At 46.1% G+C, this 18,763-nt stretch overlaps 1 protein-coding gene across 1 annotated transcript in view; it reads left to right on the top strand.

Moving 5' to 3' along the window:
* LOC136571853 (vomeronasal type-2 receptor 26-like) overlaps positions 1-18,476 on the top strand; it is a 73,045-nt gene extending 54,569 nt beyond the window's left edge. Inside the window, exons 7-8 of the mRNA XM_066572474.1 lie at positions 18,120-18,255; positions 18,334-18,476. Coding sequence (XP_066428571.1) covers positions 18,120-18,255; positions 18,334-18,476 — 279 coding nt within the window. The remainder of the gene's footprint in view (positions 1-18,119; positions 18,256-18,333) is intronic.
* The last annotated feature ends 287 nt before the right edge of the window (positions 18,477-18,763 follow it).

Below are 18,763 nucleotides of genomic sequence, written 5' to 3'. Positions count from 1 at the left end.
GGTCCCCGGGACAACTCCATTAACCTGGGGGGGACGGGAGGGGCGGGAAGAGTGCGGACTCCGAGGCCGGACCAGCAGGAGGGGGTACAGATGGAATCAAGGTGCAATCAGTAAGTAAAACAGATCTCATTTACATGTGAAAGGGTACTTATAGTAAAGTTGAGAGCCGTCACAGTGATAGATGTTTGTCGTTGATCACTCTAGTCCCCTCCACTTCTCGATGGTGATGGACGGCATCCGACCCGAAGTTCAACTCTTCTGGGGTAGCTCCGTATAGGAACTTGGTGCTGTAAAAAGGAACGTGAAAAAGGGGAACAATTACAAGAGCACCTAGGAAGAGTATGGTGTTAGTCTCTTTTCTGTCCTGGTGTAGATAGCTCAACCCCAATAAAGATCCGGCCCATCAAGTCATGGGCAGGGGTCAGCTTCTTGTTGGGGTAGTAACATAAAAGTTCATCTGGCATCATGTGGAATCGATGGCATCTCAGGTGTATTCTGCGGGAAATCCAATCTCGTGCGAGATCTTCTGTTTTTTGGCGATTTGGAGCGGGTAACTTTATTCCAGGGTGTCAGAGCTGCTGCTTTTGGTAATGTTTCTTTCTCACCAAGAGGCATCCAGGATGGAATCTGAATTGGTGTTATGTCCAGAATAGACCACGCTCGCTCTACGTCAGCAGGATTGTTTATGATGATGCGCTTGCTGTCTTTGTGAACCAGGAGACCAAAGGGAAACATCCATGCATATTGTAAGTTTTTATTTGAGTATGTTAGAGTCTTTTTAGAGATTCCTGCGGGTGACTGAGCACTCCTCTTTTTTAAGTATCGCTGCAGATCCGCCTGATTTTTGGAGGCAGATTGCTGACCAGAAGCGTGGCCAATTTTTTCTTTACCAGTTTTGACCATTTTTACTGTTTCTGTTATCGAGTCGCAGCTGTGTAGGGCACAGTATGTAGTTAGGGATTAGGACATATCAGCTCCCGGGGACCGGTTGCTTCAGAAAGGAAACTTGTGTTTGGGATTTTCGGCTTCTTTGTTTTAAGTTTTTCCTTTTTTTTTCTTCTTTTTCTCTTTTCTCCTATTCTTCTTTATGCTCTTCCTCCCTCCTTTTCTTTCTTTTGTTTTAGGATATGGTTTTAGGTAGTAGAAAGTAGATATAGGTTGGTTGGTGGGAAGGGGTCGGTCGCTTTCCAAGAAGAGGGACTGCACCAGGTATATTCATTGATGTGAGATAAGTCCCAGCTCTCTTTGATTTTTATTAAAGCCTTTTGTAAGGCTATATTATAGTGTCCCTGTGATATTTGTGATCTGAGATGTGTGGTAAATCTCAGCTCGCTGAGAGAGCTGGTTTCTTATGTCCCTGGTGAGGGCTATGAGCTCTGATGTAGGGAGAATCACAGACACAGAGTATGCTGCTGTCAGATTCGAGAGATATAGCGTTGTTCTCTCTGTTATCAGCGCACCGTACGTTCAGTCCGGTGTGTTTTCTTTTGCTGAACTCTCCTGACAGGGAGAGTCAGCTTCTATTGAGTTATGAGCACTGAGAAGCCCTGTGGGGAGGTTTGCAGTATGTTTCTATAGCGTCGCTGTCTCCCTGCACGCTGCTCTCGGCCGCGGCTGCTAGAACCAAGATGGCGTTCCCGCCTAAGTGACCTACCCGGTCTCAAGCTACAATGTCCCTCTCAGCGTCTGAAATGGCTCTGCGGTGTTTCTCTTTTCCTCTCGGGCGAGTGCAGGAGGTACTCTGAAGTCCGGTAAGCTCTTCACTTTAGATACAGCTGTCTTTACAACGCTGGGTTGTGTCGGCAGCAGGAGAGCTCTTTCGCATGCGTCTTCCCTCGTCTGTGTCTAGACCACGCCCCCGATTCTTCGCAGTTTTTGAACTACATTGGGGAGCTGAATGGGAAGTACATTTACATCAGAAAGCCACCACACCCAGGGTCAAGGTATTTCAATTATAGGCAGTATTTTGGTGGATCTGTTGGTGGTAGCTGACAGCAACTATTAATTTCTGCTGGGGTATTGCTACGTAAAAGTCAGATGGAAAAAGACCTGGGGGTACTAGTGGACTGTAGACTCAACTGGAGCAACCAATGCCAGTCAGCTGCTGCAAAGGCAAATAAGGTCTTGGGGTGCATTAAAAGAGGTATAGGGGCGTGGGACGAGAACATTATCCTCCCACTATATAAGGCACTTGTCAGGCCCCACATGGAATAATGCGTACAGTTCTGGACTCTGCTACACAGGAAAGATGTTGCAGTGCTTGAGGGGGTTCAAAGAAGGGCAACTAAATTAATACATGGAATGAAGGGACTGGAATACCCAGAGAGGCTATCAAAATTGGGATTATTTACCCTGGAAAAAAGACTGCTAAGGGGCGATCAAATAACTATGTATAAATACATTAGAGGACAATACAAGGATCTCTCCCATGATCTGTTTATACCCAGAACTGTGACTGTAACAAGAGGGCATCCTCTACTTCTATAAGAAAGCAGGTTTTATCACCAAAACAGAAAAGGGTTCTTTACTCTAAGAGCAGTGAGACTGTGGAACTCTCTCCTTGAGGACGTGGTGATGGCAAAATCCATGGAGGAATTTAAGAGGGGACTAGATGTCTTTCTAGAGCAGAAGGATATTACAGGATATAAATTTTAGGTGACCAGCGGACCGTTGATCCGGGTCTTACAGCAGGCTGAACTAGATGGACATTGTCTTCATTCGGCCTAACATACTATGTTATATTGGGGCCTATGGAAGCACTGTGGATGCTCACATTTTCAGGGCTTCCAGAATGCATCTGAGGCATTTTGCCCAGCAAATCTTTGTGCTGGAGCCCTGGAACCTTCCTGGCTTGACAGGTCCATCTGTCCCATTTGTCCTTCTGGCAAATGTGGGATTTAGCCTGTCGACCCATGTTCTATGTCCCTTTACTCTCAGGGACATGGACACCAGGAGGCAACTGTTTAATTACTGCCTCACACGTGTCCAGTGCTATGTGGAGTGTGTCTTTTGAGATTCTCACCAGATAGCAAGTTTTCCACTGTGCCATTCAGCTGGCTCCAGACGATGTATGTACGCCTGCGTGGTTCTGAATAATTTTTGCTGGGCCAAAAATGCTGTTTGGAATGCAGAAGAGGCTGGAATGCAGAAGAGGCTCAACCAACAACCAGTTGTAGAGGAGCCAATATCAGCAGACCAGCAGATTCTACTCTCCAAGTCAGGAACGACTTTGCCAACTACTTGCTGACTTCTCAGAGAGTGGTTCAATGGTGGATAGACCATGTGCAAGGAAGCTGATCGCTGTAGAGAGCATAATTTTTTTTTGTTGACAAATGAGTTGAACTTTGTTTTGTCATCTTTATTGACATTCCAAGGGCCAACCTGCAAGGTCCAAGGGTGGCTGACTGTGAACCCCATGTATTAAAGCACAACCCCAGGAAACTGTATACAAGTCGCCAACAATCTGCTCCACTCCGCTGATCTCGCTGTCCAACATTCTGTCTGCTTGTAATCCAGCTCGCTCACATTGCTGTGCTCTGTGTAATCCCATATTAAAGTGTTTAAGGGCTCATTCACAGGTTAGTATGTGTCTGCAGTTTTTTCTTGCCCAAAACCTGTAGTATTGAGAAAGTATAATTTTAACTTTGGCATTTCTTCCATATTTTGGAAACAATTAAGCAATTCAAACATGGTAACAGGCCAACAATAAACTTAAAAATCTGGAATAGCAGGAAACCTGCAGTGTTAATCCAGCTAATGGGCCAGTCTGAAGCAATTGGAGAGATGGGCCCCATCTGCACCCAAATTCCCAGAAGCCAAGGAACCTGACTAAGCTTCACAGGTGACGGATAGGCACTTGAGGGACCATCCAAGAAGTTATACACTCCCCACTGATGGAGGGCGGCAAGGTGCTTCTGGAGACCGCTGAGGACACTTTGCAAAACTGTGACCTGCAGAGTGCATAATCAGATCTCCTGGATGTACCAAGTTGCCCTCTCACCAGGGAAAATGTCTTGCCATGCTGTTGAGAAAAGAGAAATTGTATTAAGACCCACTGACCTCTTAACGAACATCATGGAAACCTACCCTCCCCTGCAGGGAAGAGGGAGGGGGTGGGGGTGCTATGATTTTTAAACCCTACCTTCTCCTCCCTTTGACTTACAAGTACCCTTTACTAAAACTGGACCCATAAGGAGATGCTAGCTATCTTTCAGTTTCTACAGGCCCGGAAGATAGTGCCGTGTGGGCGATTTGTTGTCCCCCTTGTGTACAAAGAGGCTTGTATAAAAAGACCTTTTGGGTGATCGAGAGGCTTTTTTTAGGGGTCTTTGCAAATGGTTAATCTTTTTAAAACCTCACCCCCTGAAAGTATCATGGACCACTAGGCAGGGCTAATTGGGCAGTAGTCTGGGGCAAGAATGGTGTCTTGGCCACTATCTGCGAGCTTCTCAAGCTGCACACTTATTGCTGAACCCCTGAAAGGTGATAGAAGATCCCTTTAAAAAGTGCATGAGGAGTAAACGGATGTCTGTTTAATTATATATATATATAGATATACATACACACATATATATATATATATATATATATATATATATATATATATATATATATATACAGTGTATATATATATATATATATATATTTTTTTTTTATTTATTTTTTCTTTGTTTCCTTAATATTCTTTTCGGACATTTCTGAAGAAGGGTCTGCACCCCCAATAAGCCTTATTTTTGCTGACAATAAGTAATAAAGAAGAAATTGGGTTAATCAGTTTGCTTTAATGCGCTTTACATTACAAGGGTTGCTCCCGTAGTCTATCCTTTTCTCCTTTTTAACAATTAAGCATTTCTTTCTCCCGTTACCTATGGTGATGGTAATTGAACTGGCAGAACTCGTGTAACTATTCCACAAAAAACTATTCTGAATATTTGGATTCCATCCTATGAGTTACTCCATCCTTCTCTTTTCTTGGACTCTTCATAGAAGGCTTGTTAACAGTGACAACATTATTTCACGTTGCATAAACTGCAAAAAAAAAAACAAAGAAAAACACATGGGTTGCAAGAGCAAAGGATGTTTTAAGGTTTGTACCAGAACATTAAGTTATCCCCTATCCATAGGATATTCACAGGATAGGGGATCCCTTGCTGATCAGTGAGAGTATCATGGCTGAAACCCGCACTGATCTCAAGAACAAGGGTCAAGTGTCTCACCTCCTAATGTGTAATTAGAAAGTCCCCTATTGTTTCAATCAGATTTTTATGGTCAGCATTTAAATTACTTTATGATTTTTTTTCATTTCATGTGATTATTAGAGATGAGCGAGCGCACTCGTCCGAGCTTGATATTCGTTCGAGCATTAGGGTGTTCGAGATGCTCGTTACTCGAGACGAGCACCACGCGGTACTCGACTCAATTACATTTCCTTCCCTGAGAGATTTGCGCCCTTTTCTGGCCAATAGAAACACAGGGAAGGCATTACAACTTCCTCCTGTGACATTCCAGCCCTATCCCACCCCCCTGCAGTGAGTGGCTGGCGAGATCAAGTGACCCCCGAGTATTTAAATCTGCCCCGCCCACGGCTCGCCACAGACACACGCTAAGAGAGATCGGGGAAAGTGCCGTTGCTGCTGTTATAGGGACAGTGTTAGCGTCTTCAAGAACCACAACGGTCCTTCTTAGGGCCACAGCTCACCTAGTGCATTACTGTTGTGGCTGCTGTCAGCAGTTTTGCACTTTTTTTTTTTATGTATATCGGGCGTGCAGGCTGTAGCGTTCTCAGGCTGCAGTCTGTACTTGAGTATAGGGGCAGTATTGGTCAGGCAGGGACAGTGGTAGTGTAGAATCCTGTCTACAAGAACCCCAACGGTTCTTCTTAGGGCAACCTGTGACCATGTGCATTTAACCCTGTGGTTGCTGGGAGTTGTAGTACCTGTAGTGGCTGTTGTGAGCACTTTTGCACAATTTTTTTTTATGTATATCGGGCGTGCAGGCTATAGCGTTCTCAGGCTGCAGTCTGTACTTGAGTATAGGGGCAGTATTGGTCAGGCAGGGACAGTGGTAGTGTAGAATCCTGTCTACAAGAACCCCAACGGTTCTTCTTAGGGCAACCATGTGCATTTAACTCGGTGGTTGCTGGGAGTTGTAGTACCTCAGTATTGCACAGCAGAGCCTGCGTGCAGCCTTCATTTAAACATTTTTCTGTCCGCACTTTGCGTTGCGTCAGTTCAGTCTGCCTCTAAGTGTACGCCAAGAAACCACACATTTTCTACAAGGCTCTGTGTTATACGTGAGCTGTCTCAAGGGTACACAGTGTGCCCAACGCCCATAGATTGAAAGTGCAATACACACTGCATAGCCTCAGCCTGCATTGCATAGAAAAATAAGGTGATTTAAAAAATAAATCCTTTTTACGGCTACTGGTGACGCAGTGCATTTGCCTGCGTGGCCTGTGGGATTTCACGTCCATCCAAACTGCATAATTCACAGCAAGGCCTAAGTGCAGCCTTCCTTATAATTTATCTTTGGCTTCATTTTGCGTTATATTACCGCTGGCAGCCACCAACTGTGCGGCAATAATTCACAAACATTTTTACACTGCTCTGTCTCTGCTCAATTCTTAATCCAGCATGCTGAGGGGTAGGGGTAGGGGCAGAGAACGTGGACGCGGTCGCGGTCGAGGACGTGGAGTCCCAAGTGAGGGTGTGGGCATAGGACGAGTTCCTGGTCCAGGTGAATCGCAGCGGGCTGCTGCGGGAGTAGGAGAGAGGACAGTTTCTGGGGTCCCCAGCTTCATATCACAATTTTTGGGTCCACGTTGTAAACCTTTATTAAAAAATGAGCAGAGTGAGCAGGTCCTGTCGTGGATGGCAGAAAGTGCATCCAGCACTCTATCGACCACCCAGTCTTCTATGCTGTCCACTGCTACAACTCTGAATCCTCTGGCTGCTGCTCCTCCTTCCTCCCAGCCTCCTCACTCCATGAAAATGACACATTCTGAGGAGCAGGCAGACTCCCAGGAACTGTTCTCGGGCCCCTGCCCAGATTGGGCAACAATGGTTCCTCTCCCACCGGAGGAGTTTGTCGTGACCGATGCCCAACCTTTGGAAAGTTCCCGGCAGCCCCGCGCTACTCTGTCCCCAGTCACCACTATTTTTCATGGTGTGCCGCCCCACCCCTGCACGACCACGTCTCACGCAACATCGTACGCGCCCTCACCAACTCAGTTACTGGCAAGGTCCACTTAACAACGGACACGTGGACAAGTACAGGCGGGCATGGCCACTATATCTCCCTGACGGCACATTGGGTGAATTTAGTGGAGGCTGGGACCGAGTCAGATCCTGGGAACGCTCATGTACTACCCACCCCCAGAATTGCGGGCCCCAGATCGGTGCTGGTATCTGCGGTGGTGTATGCCACCTCCACTAAACCTTCCTCCTCCTCCAACGCAACCTCTACCTCGCAATCAAGACTTGTCAGCAGCAGCACGTCGCCAGCAGTCAGTGTCGCGTGGTGCGGCAGCACAGTGGTGGGCAAGCGTCAGCAGGCCGTGCTGAAACTACTCAGCTTAGGAGAGAAGAGACACACGGCCCACGAACTGTTGCACGGTCTGACAGAGCAGACCGACCGCTGGCTTTCGCCACTGAGCCTCCAACCGGGTATGGTCGTGTATGACAACAGCCGTAACCTGGTGGCGGCTCGGCAGCTCGGCAGCCTCACGCACGTTCCATGCCCGGCCCACGTCTTTAATTTGGTGGTTCAACGGTTTCTGAAAGGCTACCCACAGCGCACATTTCCGCAAGTCCAACACGGACGCTGCCACCCTGCACACCCTGCAACATCGGTTTAATCTGCCAGTGCACCGACTGCTTTGCGACGTGCCCACACGGTGGAACTCTACGCTTCACATGTTGTCCCGGCTGTATGAGCAGCGTAGAGCTATAGTGGAATACCAGCTTCAACATGGGTGGCGAAGTGGGAGTCAGCCTCCTCAATTCTTTACAGAGGAGTGGGCCTGGATGGCAGATATCTGCCAGGTCCTTGGAAACTTTGAGGAGTCCACCCTAATGGTGAGCGGCGATGCTGCAATCATTAGTGTCACCATTCCCCTGCTATGCCTGTTGAGAAGTTCCCTGCAAAGCATAAAGGCTGATGCTTTGCGGGCGGAAACGGAGGCGGGGGAAGACAGTAGGTCGCTGGATAGTCAGAGCACCCTCTTGTCTATATCTCAGCGCGTGGAGGAGGAGGAAGGGGAGGAGCCTGAGGAGGAAGAGACAGCTGTGCCCACTGCAGAGGGTACCCGTGCTGCTTGCCTCTCATTCATTCAGCGTGTATGGCCTGAGGAGGAGAAGGAGGAGGAGAATACTCAAAGTGATCTTCCTAGTGAGGACAGCCATATGTTGCGTACAGGTACCCTGGCACACATGGCTGACTTTATGTTAGCATGCCTTTCTCGTGACTCTCGTGTTAGACGTATTCTGGCTACTACGGATTACTGGGTGTACACACTGCTTGACCCACGGTATAAGGAGAACCTTTCCACTCTCATTCCCGAAGAGGAAAGGGGTTTGAGAGTGATGCAATACCACAGGTCCCTGGTGGACAAACTGATGGTAAACGTCCCACCTTACAGCGCTAGAGGCAGAAGACGCAGTTCCGAGGGCCAAGTAGAAGGGGAGGCGCGGAGATCAGGCAGCATGTTCAGTGCAGGCAGGGGAACACTCTCCAAGGCCTTTGCCAGCTTTATGGCTCCCCAGCAAGACTGTCTCACACCTCCCCAGTCAAGGCTGAGTCAGAGGTAGCACTGTAAGAAGATGGTGAGGAAGTACGCAGCCGATCGTACCACCGTCCTCCGTGACGCCTCTGCTCCGTACAACTACTGGGTGTCAAAGCTGGACACGTGGCCCGAGCTGGCGCTGTATGCCCTGGAGGTGTTGGCTTGCCCTGCAGCTAGCGTCTTGTCAGAGAGGTTGTTTAGTGCAGCTGGGGGAATCATCACGGACAAGCGTACCCGCCTGTCAACTGACAGCGTCGACAGGCTTACACTCATAAAGATGAACAAAGCCTGGATTTCCCCAGACTTCTCTTCTCCACCAGCGGACAGCAGCGCTACCTAAAGACCTTTGTCAATCTGTGTATGATATTCATCCTCCTCCTCCGACTCCTCCTCCTGAAACCTCTCGTAATCACCACGAACGGGCAATTTTTCTGTGGGCCAAAAGGCTCATATAACTTTTCTAAATAATATTTATCTGTTTCAATTCTCATTAAAGCATTGAAACTTCCACCTGAACCAATTGTTTTTTAGACTGGGCTGCCTCCAGGCCTAGTTAAAAAGTAAGCCACAGTACGCTAAGCGATTAATGGGTTTCACCTGCCCTCTGGGTTGGGCATGGGCAATTTTTCTGGGGTACATTTGTACTGTCGGTACACCAATTTTTCGGGCCCTCGCCTACAATGTAATCCAAGTAATTTTTATGGGCTTCGCCTGCACTCATGGTACACCACTGTGTCTGGGGCTGCCCATACTGCTTCTACGTTAATGTTACTGGGGCCTGGCTATACTGCTACTACTGAAATCTTATCAATACTATGCTCTCCCTACACTGCTGGCAGGGAAATGTTTATCTGCTGCTTTGCCCATACTGCTTCTACGTAACTGTTACTGGGGTCTGACTATACTGCTACTACTGAAATGTTACAAATACTTTGCTCTCCCTACACTGCTGGCAGGGAAATGTTTATCTGCTGCTTTGCCCATACTGCTTCTACGTAACTGTTACTGGGGTCTGACTATACTGCTACTACTGAAATGTTACAAATGCTGTGCTCTCCCTACACTGCTGCCAGGGAAATGTGAATCTGCTGCTTTGCCCATACTGCTTCTATGTTAATGTTACTGTGGCCTGTCTATACTGCTACTAATGACATCTTACCAATACTATGCTCTCCCTACACTGTTGCCAGGGAAATGTGAATCTGCTGCTTTGCCCATACTGCTTTGGCGTAAATCTTACTGGGGCCTGTCTATACTGCTATTACTAAAATCTTACCAATACTATGCTCTCCCTACACTGCTGCTAGGGAAATGTGAATCTGCTGCTTTGCCCATACTGCTTCGACGTAAATCTTACTGGGGCCTGTCTATACTGCTACTACTGAAATGTTACAAATACTTTGCTCTCCCTACACTGCTGCCAGGGAAATGTTTATCTGCTGCTTTGCCCATACTGCTTCTACGTAACTCTTACTGGGGTCTGACTATACTGCTTCTACTGAAATGTTACAAATGCTGTGCTCTCCCTACACTGCTGCTAGGGAACTGTTTATCTGCTGCTTTGCCCATACTGCTTCTACGTTAATGTTACTGGGGTCTGTCTGCACTGCTGGAACTGAAATGTGACTGGGGCATGTCGCAACTGATACTACTGAAATGTTACTGGGGTCTGTCAATACTGCTGGAACTGAAATGTTACTGGGTCTGTCTAGACTTATACTACTGAACTGTTTCTGGGGTCTGTCTATACTGATACTACTGAAATGTTACTGGGGTCTGTGTATACTGCTGCAAATGAAATGTTAGTGGGGTCTGCCCTCACTGCTGCCAATGAAATGTTACAGGGGTTTGTGCATACTCTTACTGCTGAAATGTTAATAATTCTCGGCTCTGCCTATACTGCTGCTACTGCAATGTTACAGGGTTGTGGAAACGGAGGCTTCCCAAAGACATGATGGTGGCGAGGCCGTGCTATTAGGTTCCACAGGCGCGACAACTTTTCAGCGACGCGGTCACTGGGATTTATTTATGTACAGCTGGTGGCTTCCTGGGACCCACCCATGCTGTCGGTCCACACGGAGTTGTAACTGCATGTGTCTACTTATAAAGAACCCCAGTCAGACTGGGGCATGCAGTGTGGGCTGAAGCCCACTAGCATTTAATCTGACGTTAGCTCTGCTGTCCAGGGAACTGCAATGAGATCTATTTATGTACCGCTGGTGGCTTCCTGGGACCCACCCATGCTGTGGGTCCACACGGACTTCACATTAGGGAGTTGTACCTGCCTGTGTATACTTATAAAAAAAAACAGTCTTACTGGGGCATGCAGTGTGGGCCGAAGCCCACCTGCATGTAATCTGACGTTACCTCAGCTGTGCTGGGCAATGCAGTGGGATTTATTTATGTACCGCCGGTGGGTTCCAGGGAGCCACCCATGCTGTGGGTGCACACGGAATTCCCATTGCGGAGTGGTACCTGCCTGTGACTATTTATAAAAAACCCCGGTCAGACTGGGGCATGCAGTGTGGGCCGAGGCCCACCTGTATTTAATCTGACGTTAGCTCTACTATCCTGGGCACTGCATTGGGACAAACTACAGGAGCAATACAGCGCTAATGAGACGTGCACAGCTATGCTAGCATTGGAGTCCGCTGTAGGCCCGAGATTGCTGAGGGTTTGTGCAGAGGCCTATGTCCTAAGTGCAGTGAAAGTTAGCTTCCTGCCTAGGATTGCTGAAGCTGTGGGCCGAGGCCTATGCCGTGGGCGCGGTGCAAGTCTGCCATGTTTGGCCGCTCAGATCAATTTTTTGTTCATGTATTGGGTTTCCTAGGAGCCACCTATGCTGTTGGTGCAAACTTAGTTCCTATCGCGGTGTTTGACCTGTCTGGCACAAAGACACTGACTCACTTGGGTAGGGAGCAGAGCGCAGACGGCTTTCCCCTTGCAGTGTCGATTGAGTTTTGCGACACCTTGACAGAATGAATACTGTGTGGCACATGGATTCCCCGTTGCTATGCCCACGTTTGCAGCTCCTGACGGAGGTGGCACAGGATTGGATTTGTCATTGCTTCTGTACAGCATTGTGGGCTATCGCCCCACCCCTTTTAAAGAGGGTCGCTGCCTGGCCCTGCCATCCCTCTGCAGTGTGTGCCTCCGGTTCCTCCTCATGGCAGATGCACTTATAAATAGACATGAGGGTGATGTGGCTATGGGGCCAGCGTGGGGCATGAGGGCAGCTGAATGCTGCGTAGGGACACTTTGGTGTGCGCTGTGGACACTGGGGCGTGTGTGTGTGTGGGGGGGGCAGCATGTAACCCAGGAGAAGAGGGAGCGGTGTGTCCCGCAGGCAGTGCTTGTGCTTAGTTGGAGGTAGTGTGGTGCTTAGCTAAGGTGTGGCTTACTAATGAGGGTTTGTCCAAAGTAAAAATTGTTAGGGGGGGCACGCTTGTCGCTATTGTGGCTTAATAGTGGGACCTGGGAACCTGAAATGCAGCCCAGCATGTTGCCCCTCGCCTGCCCTATCTGTTTCTGTGTCGTTTCCATCACTTTCTTGGGTTTTGCAGATTTTCACCAATGAAAACCTTAGCGAAGCATGGGTGATATACAAAAATGCTCGAGTCGCCCATTTACTTCAATGGGGTTCGTTACTCGAAACGAACCCTCGAGCATCGCGGACAGTTCGACTCGAGCATCGAGCACCTGAGCATTTTGATGCTCGCTCATCTCTAGTCATTATCTATATTTAATCTGGATTCCTGCATTTTTACACTGATCACTGAGACCGACACTTCCTGTCCTGTAGATTTCACTCTTCAGCCATCACCTCATTATTATCTGAGGCAGGATTACAATGACAGGTAACACTTCTATATAGATAACACAATCTTTCACAATGGGGACATTTGGGATTCCTGCTTCAGAATCCGTGGGGTACCCAGCAATCACACCCCACTGAAAAGAACGTTATCCCTTATCTTCTGAATATGAGCTAATAAGTTTCTATCTCGGCACAACCCCTTTAAATTGTATCAAGGGTAACATCAGCAAAGAGTTTGGTTGAGCTTGGGTTCCTCCAGGTACCACAGGTTTCTACCAAACATCAAAAACATCCTGATAGGTTATTTGCCTTCTTATAAATTGCCCTCTTGTATTTCTCAGGTTGGACATTATGTAGTGGCTCGAAGTCTATGTATCTGGTCCCTCCATAACTGTCTTATATTTGTCTTACATGTCATGTCTTCAGTATGGATGCACTGTGCAAATTGTCTTGCCACCAGTTATGTGCTTTGCATAGTTGCAACATGCAGGAAGTTAATGCCTGTGAATGTCTGGGATATGTCTAAGAAATGTAACAATTTGTGTTGTCAAGTAAGTATTCAAAGGTATATATGTGGGTGCAAGGTGTAAAAGTGAAGATTCCATTTTTTTCAATGCTTAGGTGTGGAGAGAGAGTGTCGGCCACATGGGGGTACCTTCAACCCTCATGTGGTGAAAAATGGAAGTAGAGAGGTTTCCCTGATGAGCTTATTCCAGGATTCTGATCTCATGAAAGAGAGCAAGTGAGGAAAGAAAAAGGTTCTACTGTGCAGTGCCCTAAAATCGTCAGCAAGTGAGTGTCATTGTAGTGTTCTGTCCTCCTCTGGAGTGCAGCTGTCCAGGAGTGGGGTCATACAGATAACTTGACTGTAGGCCCAGTGTCATCCATTGTTTTCCTCCTTGACCTCCTTCATTTGTGTTTCCTGGTGTGTGAAATTCCACAAAGAATTATTAGTGTATATTCAGAAAGTATTTCTGCAAGTAAAGTTCCAGTTCTTGACCATTCCCAACAACTGTGTTTTCTCAAGTTAACTGTGTGTGGATTCTCTTTTTCCTGTCGGATATCCTATGGAGCAAGGAACGGTGGTGTCACCCGTGACAAGATTCTTCCAGTCTACTACACCCTTTATTCAAGTAACCCCTGCCCTAGCATTGTCTGGAGAGGCCTGTCGGCGACAACTACCCCCACCATCTCCTCAATGGTGGGCTTTGTGTCTAGGTCGCTGCAATTAGATTATCAGCTTCGCCAGTGACAGAGGGTTAATGTGAGTGATGACAAGCTTTGTACAGTACTGTGGAATATGTTTAGAAAGAAATGATCTATATAACACAAGGACGGCTGACAATGGTTATTTGTATTTCTTCATCTTGTTGTGCATTTATCGGTTGTAAAGACAGTTCAGGCCACAATCACCGGGGAGCGGATCCCGAATGATGTGTGATGAGAGCAGACAATGTAAAATATATCCCATCACACTGTATAAAAAGAGGGGAGATGATAGCAGTCAGCATAATGTCACTGATCCTGCCAGCTCTCTGTGTCGCTGCTGTTCTTGCTGCTTTCATTCATCCTGTATGACTTATAATACTATATACTTCGTCACCATCCCATTACTCCAAGGAAATGTTTAGCCTCCTTATTATGTTGGTTCTTCCATTGCTTTCTCTGACACAATTATTCTGTGATCTTGAGATCAGACCAGCTGGTCATTTTGTAGTAAAACCTGACTGGGATGCAGATCTCATCATTGGTGGTTTGTTCACAATAGATAAAGAGGTGGCGGACGAATACTACCCATACAACAAATACAGCACTATAATATGTGGGAGGTAAGCCACAGTTTCCTGTACATATTCTCCATGAGAAGAGGGGTGAGAATAGTGCAACTGCTGCAGACATCACTTCACTGATACAGTACAAGCTTCTATATATGATATTCCCAGTAATAATTTCCAAGGGTTATCGGGGTCCGGAGTTGTAAACAGTCTGTGATTTTTTTAATAGTTCATAAAAAAGGAGACTTTTTCCGGTGTCCATAAAAAAAAGATTTGCCAAATTTATGAAAAATTGATGCCTCCATGTTTTAGCAGAAGTGAGAAGAGCTGGGCCATGATAGAGCCTTGTGGTTCCCTACTTGATACATTCTTCCAATTGGATGTGCAGCCATTTATGGCCACTCTTTGAATACGATCTGTCAACCAGTTGTGAATCCACCTAACAGTTGCCTTGTCAATCCCATATTTGGTCATTTTTTAAAATAGGGATGGTATGAGATACTTTGTCAAATGCTTTACTAAGGTCAAGAAAAACTATATCTACAGCATTTCCCTGATCAACCCAGTCGGTGACCCTGTCATAGAAGGAAATTTGATTAGTCTGGCATGACTTGTTTGTTACAAACCCATGCTGGCTCTGGGGATTACTCCATTCTCATCCAAGTCCTTGAATACATGCTGATTAACCCTTTAGGCTTCCCTCACACAGCCGTTCAGCAAAGCGCTACGTTTGCAAACGTGGTGCTCTGCCGCTACTTTATTTTCGGTTTTGGCTGCAGCAATGCTGTGGCTGACACAGCTTTTAGCACTCCTCATCATAATGAGGTGCACTAAATGCCAAAAAATAGAACAGACTCCACTCAAAAATCAAGCGGCTGTCTGAGAGGCTCCATTGAAAACAATGGGATTTCCTAATAGTGTTTAGCGCTGCGCTAAAAAAGCGCAGCGCTAAACGCTGAAAGAAGCTCCAATGTGAGGGATTGGGGAAAAGAAGTAATTCTGCCATTTGTTTTTTGGGATTTCATTTTGACAGCATGCAAAGTAAGTGAGGTGAAAACCTTATTCTGTAGTTCAGTACGCTTCCGGCAAAACCAATTTTATGCAGTTTTTTTAATGTTCTGCTATTTCTGTACATAAAAAAACTTTTTTTTTTTAAAAGATTTGCCTTTTTATCGCCACATTCCAAGAGCCGTAGGATTTTTATTTTTCCATTTACGGAGCTCCACAGGGTTTTCTTTTTCTTTTTCGGGATGAACTCTAGTCTTCATTTTATTCAATTTTTGGTTGCATATAACATTTCAATTGCTTTTTATTCCATTTTGTTCTGGTGGCAAGATTAAAAATATTTTTAATGGAGTTCACTGTGCAATGTAAATATTATGTTAAATTCCACAAGCCAGTTCGATTATGTCAATTGCAAATTTATGTAGCTGTTTTCTGCTGCTTTTTCAACCTTTTTATTTTTATAAATGCATTTTTAGTTTATTACTGCATTCAAAGACCCCTAACATTTTTTCTTTATTGTCAATGGTACTGTCAAGGTGTCTTTTTTTTTTGAAGGATGAGTTGTACTTTTTAATAGCCCTATTTGTTGATCAATATGAATTTTTTGATCATTTTTATTTGCTTTTTTGTAAAGTGAGATTAGCTATTTTGGCCTTTTACTTTGTATTTTTTCATGGCATGCATTGTGCAGGTTAAATAACTATTTTTTTTTTACTCTGGGTCATTAGGAATGCAGCAATACCACCTGTGTGATTTTTATTTTTTCAATACATAGGAAGAGGGGAAAGGTAAGGTTTTGACATTTTTATTTTACTATTTTTTAAATACTTTTTTAGCTTTTTATTTTTGTGCTACTAGGGTAACTTGATTATCAGCATATTTTATCATTCTTCTCATGCAATACTATAAATCAGTAGTGTGTTAGACAGCCTATGACGCCAGAGGTTGAACCCTATAGGCCACTGTAGCTGGCAGAGTCAAAGGCTATATTCAAGCCTCTGGGACGCCACAATCACATTTCAGATGCCCCTCTCTTTGTCAGCCTTTTACATTAAGTGGTCATACTAATCACAGCATGTAAAGGATTTAACACTGGAGACCCTGTTTCTTTGGTCTCCGATGTTTCTGCAACTGTTCAACTGTCATCCGACAGCTGAGCACCAGCTCTGTCTGGCATAGGAGACAGGCACTGGACTTCTAATGCAGCACAGTCAAAAGATGGCGCCGTAGAATAAAGCCCCTTAATGGCCACAGTCAAAAAATGTTTGCATGAAGCATGACAGCTTAATCCAGAACTCTGTTCTAGCAGGCTCCAACACGTGACACAAAGCATCCTTCAGCAGCTAAACTCTGCTCACCTGAGAAAGCAGGAACTGGGCAGACCAGCGATAACATGCTGGCATGCTTCCAGAGCAAAGCCCAGATAGCTGGAAGATTTCTTCCCTGCACATGGTAAGCCACGAGACACTGCGCTTGGCTCCCCAGAATCTCCCTCTTCTCCATCAAGGGGAAGAGGGGACTTTCTATCCTTCTCCAGCTCCTCTCAACGGGACCCGGAGTCCCCAGGGCGAGATCACATGGGCCAAGACTTATCAGCAGAGTCCCCTGAGAAATCCCCTGACAAAAGATCCAGCTCCTCAGCTGACAACATAAGATCCACACCGACCTTAACAGGTGTCGAGGCTTATTGGTTGCGACAGCGTCGTGGCATGCTGGCCTCGACGCGGGCTCAGACCTATCACCTTATACATTCGTGGTGTAGAGCAGCAACTGAGGTGCAAACAAAACAGAATGAGGATACTCTTGAGTATCGTCATCCTCTTTTGTTTGCACCTTGGTTGCTGCTCTATACCACAAATATATTTGGGACTGTATCTCTTGGATCTTGAAGTCCGGATCCTGCTTTAGAGCATGCAACATTGTTTTTCTTTGTTCTCCCAGGAGGGATTGGTCTGTGGTGCTGCTGATACAACATTGTTCCTTGTGGGTGGACCTGTCACCTTGTTATGCAGGACAAGGGTTAATGCACATTGTGCAGAGACTGCTGGTTGTTGTCTCTCTACGCTGCATGGGTGCATGGTGACTGTTAGTCATTCCTGGGAGAAGGTTGGGGGTGTGGCTCTCTAGTTAGTCTTCCAATCAACAGATGTGAAGAGCTTAATATTCTTACCCCTCCCTTTACTCCCTACTGTTTATTCAGTTTTCTATAGGAGAGGTTGGAGTTTGGGGTTCCTCTATGTTGTGTGATTGCTCTTTATTCAGATAAGTGCTGAGGTATTCTGTCAGTTGCATTTTTGTTATATTAGTCTTGTCTATTCTTGTGGTGTCGGTTCATCTCTTCAGGGGTTCCTATAGGGATAGTGAGGATCCAGGAAGAAGACAGTAGGGCTGTCCTTATCAGGAAAATTACTCTGCTTACAGTCAGGGACCCTTCACCTCCCTCTATCTTCCTGGAGTGGTGCTTACTAACTTGCATTGTGTGGTGTACTACTATTACCATCAATCTGTTCATCACCTGTGCTCATGCTGAGTATCATGCTCTTGTGCTGCACAGACAAGGCATACAGGCTTTCATCTTCCTGGAGTGGTGCTCACTGTCCTACAGTGCATGGTGTACTACAAGTGCATTAAGTGTGAAATGTCACCCTGCGCCCATACTGAGTATGGTGCTCTTGTGCCACACGGATGTGACTTAATAAGCAGCCAGACGTTTCCTCAGTGTTTTTTTTTTCCCTGCAAGGTCTTGGATCCCATTGAGGCCTTATCCAACCAGCTTAGGTCTCTGGCTATTGAAATTGCTAAGGTTAAGCAACAACGTTTGAGTGGCGGGGATTTAGTTAAAGAACCTAAGCTGGATCTGCCAGATCATTTTTCTGGTAAAAGGCAGATGTTTTTTTTTTTTGCTTTCAAAGAATCATGCAAATTATACTTTAAACTGTGCCCTTTTTCCCCAGGTGATGAATCACAAAAAGTAGGATTGGTGATCTCCAGGTTGCAGGAAGATCCTCAGGTCTGGGCGTTTTCATTACCTCCCACCACTAAGGCTTTTTTGTCGGTAGAATCTTTTTTTTCCGGCTGTGGGTTTGATCTACGATGACCCCGATAGGGCATCCCTGATATAGGGAAGGATTAGAAGGCTTTGTCAGGGAAAGTCACCCATTGAAGACTTTTGCGCGGAGATTCGTTATTGGTCTAATGATCTACAGTGAAATGACCCCCGGAGTGAGGAGTCAATTTTGCTCTACGCTTTGCGACAAGATAAAAGATCACATGGTTTCACATCCCGCACCTAGAACTCTAAGACTTGATATTATACCTTTGGACTGCCCGATACCTGTGTAAGCCATTCATTTTGCTCCACTGTCCCAGAAATGCTTAATTTTT

This window comes from Eleutherodactylus coqui, chromosome 6 (assembly GCF_035609145.1).
Source record: "Eleutherodactylus coqui strain aEleCoq1 chromosome 6, aEleCoq1.hap1, whole genome shotgun sequence".
In the NCBI taxonomy this organism is placed as follows: Eukaryota; Metazoa; Chordata; class Amphibia; order Anura; family Eleutherodactylidae; genus Eleutherodactylus; species Eleutherodactylus coqui.
The sequence above is the reverse complement of the archived record's forward strand: the minus strand, read 5'-3'. Positions and strand labels throughout refer to the sequence as shown.